General features: G+C 43.6%; 1 protein-coding gene across 4 annotated transcripts in view; it reads left to right on the top strand.

Annotated features, from left to right (window-relative positions):
• The first annotated feature begins 2,187 nt into the window (after window positions 1-2,187).
• The window catches only part of LOC119277657 (RNA polymerase II C-terminal domain phosphatase-like 2), a 9,010-nt gene continuing 3,052 nt past the window's right edge, over window positions 2,188-8,145 (top strand). For 2 of the 4 annotated variants that reach the window (XR_005137260.1, XR_005137259.1), the window contains exons 1-11: window positions 2,188-2,647; window positions 2,895-3,365; window positions 3,727-3,937; window positions 4,384-4,541; window positions 4,625-4,695; window positions 4,786-4,891; window positions 4,976-5,065; window positions 5,397-5,445; window positions 6,159-6,289; window positions 6,377-6,430; window positions 7,112-7,208. Coding sequence is in view for 1 of the 4 variants with exons in the window: in XM_037558947.1 (XP_037414844.1) it covers window positions 2,309-2,647; window positions 2,895-3,365; window positions 3,727-3,937; window positions 4,384-4,541; window positions 4,625-4,695; window positions 4,786-4,891; window positions 4,976-5,065; window positions 5,397-5,445; window positions 6,159-6,289; window positions 6,377-6,430; window positions 7,112-7,208 (1,777 nt within the window). In the remaining 3 variants the exon portion in view is untranslated. The remainder of the gene's footprint in view (window positions 2,648-2,894; window positions 3,366-3,726; window positions 3,938-4,383; window positions 4,542-4,624; window positions 4,696-4,785; window positions 4,892-4,975; window positions 5,066-5,396; window positions 5,446-6,158; window positions 6,290-6,376; window positions 6,431-7,111; window positions 7,209-8,145) is intronic. The other 2 variants (XR_005137261.1, XM_037558947.1) reach the window with 2 other exon arrangements.

Raw genomic sequence — 8,145 nt, 5'->3', positions numbered from 1 at the left:
CATAGCCTTGCAACATCACCTATTTACCTCGATATCACATTTAACGTGGATGCGAGAAGAGAGGTGAGTGAGAAGAAGAAGAGTTGAGGAAGAAGCAGACAGCGTGTGAAGGGGAAGAAAACCAGATTCTTCCAAAGAGAATGAGGAAAGACTAAGTGCGGGGCCCATGAAGGCACATGGCGCGCAAGAGCGGTGGCCAACGAGAATGCGCCATCACACCCTTGTCAATTGTAAGTCTTATCATTCTAAATTATATTAGATGTTTTTTTGTTTAGATAATTTACGACATGCTTATGGGCAATCTCAAAGTGCGACGGTCTTTGCCCTCTTTGCAAAAGGGAGCAAGAGAGCGGTCCTCATCTTTTTTTGAAGTGTCGTTACACCATCCGCCTTTGGAAGATGGTCATTGAGAAATTTCAGCTTACGCATTTGGACACCTCTTCATGGCATTTGGAGGCTTCAGTCAAGAGTTGGTGGGAAAATTTGACCGGCACAGAAGTACCCGACAGAAAGGCGATGGCCTCGATGACTATGCTCGTGTCGTGGACCGTCTGAAACGAAAGGAATGCACGGGTCTTCCGGCATAAGTGTGCTCCACCGCCTATTTTACTAGCTTCCATTGCCAATGAGGCAAAGCTTTGGGTCACCGCCGGGGCAAAGAAATTAGGGGCCATTATTTTGCGCGAGTAATCACTCATGCCGTGTAAGGGTGCCTATTGTAACAAAACCTCTTCTCTGCTTGATTAATATATGAGGCAAATCTTTTGCCTCGGTTTAAAAAAAAAGTGCGACGGTCATGCACGCACTTTATGTTGTCGTGACACGAAGTCCAAAATCATGCTATTATTTATAATCATTTGAAAATATGGTTAGACATACTATTTTGCAGCAAATCGAAAACAGTTCAATACACCCGAGAATAATATGACTAGAAAAGTGAAACGGTTGCTCATGTTATTATTCTCGGGTGTCGAATTTGTACTTTTCTAGTCAGTCTCACTAATATTCTCGGGTGAAACGGTTACACTCGGAATTTCATCTCTCCTCGTAACTTGTAACCCCAGGAACGGTTCTTGTGCTCATATTCCCCCTCTCGCTCTGTTTTTATTTTTTGCAGTTCATCTATTTACCCTCAGTTGATCAGTTCTGATGAGTTCGTACCGTGTAGCACCAAGGCGTGTAGAAACTGAACTGAATTGGCGTGCGTCCTTGCATTCCATGCCTTCTACCTTGTGAGCTCCGCACATTTCTCGATGACGAGCCTGTATGGCTGTATCACTGGCACGGTGGGCCCGAGCATTCAACGACATGCATGATGGTGCCATTTCTGAACTGCACGGCTGCTATTCATAATCTTTTTTTTTGCGAAAAAACTTCCAATCTATTCATCCTCAATCATGGCTGCTATTCATAATCTTGGTAGTAGTACCAATCAATGACCACTCTCCGGGTCCAGTCACACGCAGAAAAAATGAAACAATTGATTGTTTGGCTCCACTGAATTTCGTCACTGATCAGCTAAGCGACCCAGCCTGGAGTAGACCACCTCTCCCTCCTCTTACGTAATCGTTGTTGGCTTGTTGCCCCATGCCCATGGTTCTTTCCGTGCAGTTTCGCCCTCGACTTGCGGCACGAGCAGTCACACCAATATTACGGACTACCACTGTATTTTGTTTTTTATATGGGATTGCCACTGTGCCAGTGTATTTTTTAATCTATATCAACTGGTCATTATCCGCATATAACTGAGCCTTTCTACCCAATCTCCGGCCAGTCCAAAAGGCTCGGCCCCGTTATCCATCGCCGCATGATTCCTCTGTCCGCTACGAAATCAACGGATATAAAATAACGAGAAAAAGAAACAGAAAAGAATCCCGTCGGGCACGGCCATGGCCCACATGCATAAGTCAGAAGAAAGCGAGGCAGTCCCAGTGGCTCCCACGCGGCACCGCAAAGCCCACACAGTGACGTCCCTGCCCAGGCTCGGGCTCGGCAGGGCGTGCGACCCGACCTGGTCCGAGCGACCGGAACCAGACCCAGACCCAGACCCAGACCCGGCGGCCGGACCGAGCGGGCGGAACCCTCCTCCTCCCCCCGGCCCCCGAAACTTCTATATAAGCGCACCCAGAGGCACCCCTCGCCCAGTTCCCCTCCGCCCCCGTTCCCCCAAAACACCAAAACCCGCGTCCGCCGAGGCGAAGCGGGGGCGCGCACACGGCGGGCGTGGGCTTCTCACACTCTCCCTCCCTCCATTCCCCCACCCGCTCCCCGGCCCCTCCGATTCCCCGCCCCCCGCGCCGCGACGGAGATGCTCCGCCCCTCCCCGCTGCTGCCCGTGCCCGGCGTCTCCGCCTCCGCGGCGGCGGCCCCGCCCGGCAGGGCCGCCATCATGCGGATGTTCCACGGCGACGTGTTCCTCGGCGAGGTCGACGTCTTCTCGATCAAGCCCGGCCCCGAGGGCGCCCTGCCCTTCCCCAGCAACGAGATCCGCATCAGCCACCTCTCGCCGGCCAGCGAGCGCTGCCCGCCCCTCGCCATCCTGCAGACCATCGCGCCCTTCTCCGTGCGCTGCAAGCTCCAGGCCAGGCCGCTCCCTCCCCACCCCAGCCTCCACCGCCTCTACATCACTTGCTTCAACGAGTACAAGGTTTGCCTCGCCTCGCCCCCCGCCGTTTCGTTTCCGTACAAGCAACGAGTATGCCTGCCCGTCACGCCCATTTCAAATCGAAGCGAAATCAGCGACTGTCCGCGGAATGTTATTTACTCCATTATTACTGAATCGCATCCTGTTTACTAGGGATTGAAGCATTCTCCGCATTATGTAGTGTGCAAAATTTCGTTAGGTAGATTTGGGGGAGGGTTTGTAAAATTGTGTCGTCCTTTTCCTTGTGTAGAGCGCGGTTGTGGTGGTCGGAGACGAGGAGCTGCACCTGGTGGCAATGCCGAGCAAGGTGGAGAAGATACCGTGCTTCTGGTGCTGCTCTGTGCGCGTTGGGCTCTATGCAGCGTCCGTTGGGATGCTCAACCTCCGCTGCCTTGCTATTGTGTTTGATCTTGATGAGACCCTCATCGTCGCCAACACGATGAGGTCCTTTGAGAGCCGGATCGAGATGCTTTCCCGTAGGATGGACATTGAGGATGACCCTGTTAGGGTAGCGGGGATGTCTGCAGAAATCAAGCGCTATATTGAGGACAGGGAGCTTCTCAAGGAGTTCATTGACACAGATACTGTTACAGACAATGGCAGAATTGTTGGCACCCAGAAGGAGGAGGTTCAGCCTATGCCTGGTGTCCAGGAGCGTCTTGTTCGGCCTGTAATCAGGTTGCCCGAGAGGAATGCTATTCTCACCCGCATCAATCCAGAGGTACGACTTGGTTAACCTTGGTAGTATCTGTTCTGCTGCTCTTATATCACTGAATTTTGCTGCTGATTTTCTTTGGGTGGGACGGGATGGCTATGGAGGTAGAATATATTTACATTTTAACCTATGCCATGGTTGGAGAAAATGATACTCCCTCCATTCCATATTAATTGACACTCAAATGGATGTATCTAGCAGTGAAATACGTATGGGGTCAACATTAATTTCTCCACAAACTTTTATATTCTGATGCATCAGAATAAAGACATTGATTAGATTTTATTCTTTTAGTTGCCTCAGCGTTTTGCACTTTGTTTTCCTTTTACTAATCCTCTTACCCGTTTCATTGTTATATTGCACGTAGATTCGCGATACCAGTGTTTTTGTGAAGCTAAGGCCTGCCTGGGAGGATTTGAGAAGTTACCTAACTGCCAAGGGACGCAAAAGATTTGAGGTCTATGTGTGTACAATGGCTGAAAGAGATTATGCTCTTGAGATATGGAGACTTCTTGATCCAGAAGCTAATTTGATCAGCTTGAATAATCTTTCAGATCGTGTAGTATGTGTAAAAGCAGGTGAGTTTTCAAGAGTTTGAAATTTAATTTTTCGAGCTATTGTGCAGTGCTCTACTGTCTCAGCATTGTTCGGTTCTATAAATATCATCGTTAACACAATCTAGCCATTGTAAAATGCCCAATCCGAATGTATGCCTTATCTATATTTTTGTAAGTACCAAGAAATTCTGCATAATGATTTCCAAAATGTTGATTGTGTTAACGATATAGTTGTGCTACTGCTTGATTTGTACGGTTATAAGTTATGAACTCAAATAAGGTAATACTTGAGTAGTTCGATTTGTTAGTGCTACATTGTCTGTATTCTTGTTTCCAGTTAAACTGCTAGTTTCCACCATTGTGTGGATGGAATGGTACAATATTTACTTCCTATAGCCTCATGTTCAGCTCTTGATCATGTTTGTTATAATTTCACCTGCTTAGCCACTTATCTTACTCATTGACAGGTTCCAAGAAGTCCCTGCAGCATGTTTTTAGAGATGGAGGATGCCATCCAAAGATGGCCATGGTGATTGATGATAGGCTGCAAGTTTGGGATGAGAAAGATCAGCATCGAGTTCATGTCGTCCCTGCCTATGCTCCATACTATGCCCCACAAGCCGAGGTATTTCTTTTGTTGCTTACATGTTCTCTGTTGAACATTATTGCTGTGCTGGAATGATGTGTGTATTTCCTTGCATATCTTAGATGGCAAACGCTGTTCCAGTGCTCTGTGTTGCGAGAAATGTTGCTTGCAATGTTCGTGGTGGTTTCTTCAGGTTGGTATAAATCGTTATTGAGATACAATCTATGCATTCTGATGATATCATACTTACAACTTTAATATTATCTCTGATTTGATAAAAAAGGGAATTTGATGAAAATCTATTGAAGAAAGTATTTGAACTATTGTACGAAAATGAGTTACTGGATCTTCCCTATGCTCCAGATGTCGGTGACTACTTAGTCTGCGAGGTAATGTTCTTGATACTTTCATGTCGTATATGTACAGCATTTATGTCGTTTGAAGCTTTATGTTGTCTGCTAATTCTTTTCCAGGACCCTAATTTTCCACAAAGCAATAAAGATCCTGCCCCTATACCTGAGGGTATGAGTGGAGCTGAAGTAGAGAAGAGATTGAATGGGCGGGTAAGCTTTGATGCGATGTTTCTGCTTTAATTGGTTTGATAGGAAACCTTTTCGTGTTCTTTTACTTATGGCAAATGGGCTAATGATGCCATATTTGCTATGGGTAAGCACTGTTCTGTGGCATCATATGATTGCTCCAATGCTGCTCGCTTAATTATCAATAAAACCTACCTTTTGTGACATTCAAAAATAAAGTAAGCCCTACTTTGGCTTGAGCTTGGACCATATTTATTTATTTATTAAGAACATTAGTCCAAACTGGACTAATGAACCTTATTAAGCTCTTAATTTGGAATGAACTTTTAAGGATGAAGGTGAAATGTTATTTCAGGCATACCAGGCGGACCAAAAACAGATATCGTCATCAATCCGTCCACCAGGTACTTCTAATACTGTATTTATTTTGGTCACTTGTCTTTGGACTTTTTCCTTCTGGCCTTTCCTCGTCTTGTATTAGTCTGGTATTTTCATTTTGAGGATATACATTTTCTTGTCAAGGAAAGATTACGGTACTAATATTGTCTTATATTTATATTTACTCAAATTTTGGAGTTGTGACTTCAGTTAGTAATTTAGTTTTTAGGAACCAGGAATGGGAATCCACAATAACATTTTATTATAAGAATGAAAAAGAAAGAAAGGAGTGCATGTACATGTTCAGAGCCATCTTGTTAAGCATATTAAGGAATCTGCTCATCTGTCTTTCGTACTCCCCCTGTAAAGAAATATAAGAGTGATCTAAACGCTCTTATATTTCTTTACGGAGGGAGTACCAATCATTATGCATTTCAAGTAGTTCTGTTATCACTCAATATGTAAGGTGCATTTTGACTACCCAAATTCAAACTTTGACCACTAACTAATCAAATAATATGTGGGCTATGTTGCAAGAAATTGATACTATAGGATTCATCTTCAAAGGTATTTTCTTATGATTGTGATTTTGCAACCATTAAGAACTATTGTCAATAAACTAATGGTCAAAGCTCATACTTGGATAGTCAAAATACAATCTACATTCTGAAATGGATTTAGTACCTTAATTTCACTGCATACATTCTGAAATGGAATCTATGCCAACCTTTTGGTGTAGATGATGCACGAGTGCCAATCCGGGGAACTCTAGGCAGTTCAAATGTGCAACCCAATGGGGGCTCAATGGCAATTGTCCCTTCTTTGTTTGTCACGGTATTGCAAGAGATTGGACGACTATGCAACTCGAAGGTTTGCTGTTTCCTTAATGTTTTGGTGTATGTTTGGCTTTCCTGTTCTTGACTTTCTGAATTAATTCCCTGCTCTTGCTTCATATAGGTGGAGTTTAGGTCGACTGTAAGCACCAGCAAAATTACGCAATTTTCCGTTGAGGTTGGTGTTTCGCATTTGTAACTGATTACAGTAATACCAAATTATTTCGCCAACAACCTGGTTTGAATCTGTACTCAAGAGCCCAGACCATGACAAATATCCATTCAAGAGATAATGGACTATATTACCTTAATACTCAAACCTTAATTTTATTCTAGTGGTTTGGTTCATGATGATCTGATGATCATCCAGATGTTCAATAATGCTTCCTCCATTCCTGTATGTAGGGCATATTAGGTTTCACTAACCCCTAAGAATTACTTTGTTAATATGTGGCTTTACGACACAAGATTGGTATCATTAGATTTGTTTTCAAAAGTACTTACTGGTAATTGTAATTTTGTATAATACCCCCTCCGTCCCAAAATTCTGATGTATCTAGATACGGATGTATCTAACACTAAAACGTGAATAGATACATCTGTATGTAGACAAATCTAAGACAAGAATTTTGGGACGGAGGGAGTATGAACCATGTATTTTGATGGAGTCTACATACATGGAGGGAGTAGATGCTAATGAATGAACCTAATCTGTCCAAGATTCCACCTTATTTTGGAGCTGCTCTGAATTAGCTTTTAATTTGACAGGAACTCAATTAGCTGTCTTAAGACTTATATAATCAATGTTGCCAAATTTATGCTTAATTCGTTCAACTTCATTGTACATGCGCTTCTCCAGGTTCTATTTAGTAATGAAAAAATTGGAAATGGCATTGGAAAAACAAGGGATGAAGCTCAAGTACAAGCTGCTGAAAAAGCTCTCCAAAATTTGCAAAGTGAGTGTATATTCTTTACGTCTTGAATTACGCAAGCTCGTCAGCACAACAATCATTTTATTTTCCCTATTGCTATCTTTGCAATCATTCAACTTCTATTGTTGGAGAGTGTACCTGAGAAAATAAAATGACTAAAATGATGTCCTTTGCTCTACTGCTTTTATGGAAATAGGGAGATCTTGACTTATTCATCATTCAGGATATCTGGTGCACATGCACATTAGCCTGTCTTCCAGAGTGCAAACCAAGCGCACAAATTGCACTCCTATGCAACATAATAAAAAGCTGGTGATGAGTTTCATTGTTTGTGCTCAATACTGGTAAATGGGTGCATGTCCCTTGCATATTTCAAGATCACCAAAAATGGTAGTTGTGGACACACACACAGCTCAGTGAATTTCCAAGCAATCCTTCACTAATAAACCAATTACCACATTTGGCTATTTCTAATGAGCCATCCACCTTGGTCTTGCTAACATGAATGCGTAGGGACATGGAAAATGAACTCTATATATCTTAATACCACCATAAGGAAATAACTTTCTGTATCTTAACACCACCAGCATGGGCACCAAACTAATTTTATAGTAAGTAACTGCTAGAGAGCTGCTCAAGCATCATTCACTCTTCTGGTGAATGAAGGCAGATTGGGTTATTACTCACCAGTAGCATAGACAGGTCCCTTTTCAGCTTTGCATAACAACAATGACTGCTTACTTTTGAGCATTTTGTGTACAAAATTTGCGAGTAAATCACACTGCAGGTCAGCAGACCTGTCACATTGACATTGATCCAACCAGGTCACCATACTCCCACTAGCATGCTTAGGCCACAAAAGGCGTTCAAGTGAATATCTGAAGGTCAATTAGTGGCCAACCCGGTTAGGATGATGATATGGCAATGCCACTGGCACACGGAGGTACTCTGATGCTTTTAT

Source organism: Triticum dicoccoides, chromosome 3B (genome assembly GCF_002162155.2).
Source record: "Triticum dicoccoides isolate Atlit2015 ecotype Zavitan chromosome 3B, WEW_v2.0, whole genome shotgun sequence".
NCBI lineage: Eukaryota > Viridiplantae > Streptophyta > Magnoliopsida > Poales > Poaceae > Triticum > Triticum dicoccoides.
This window is presented reverse-complemented; position numbering and strand designations above follow the sequence as displayed.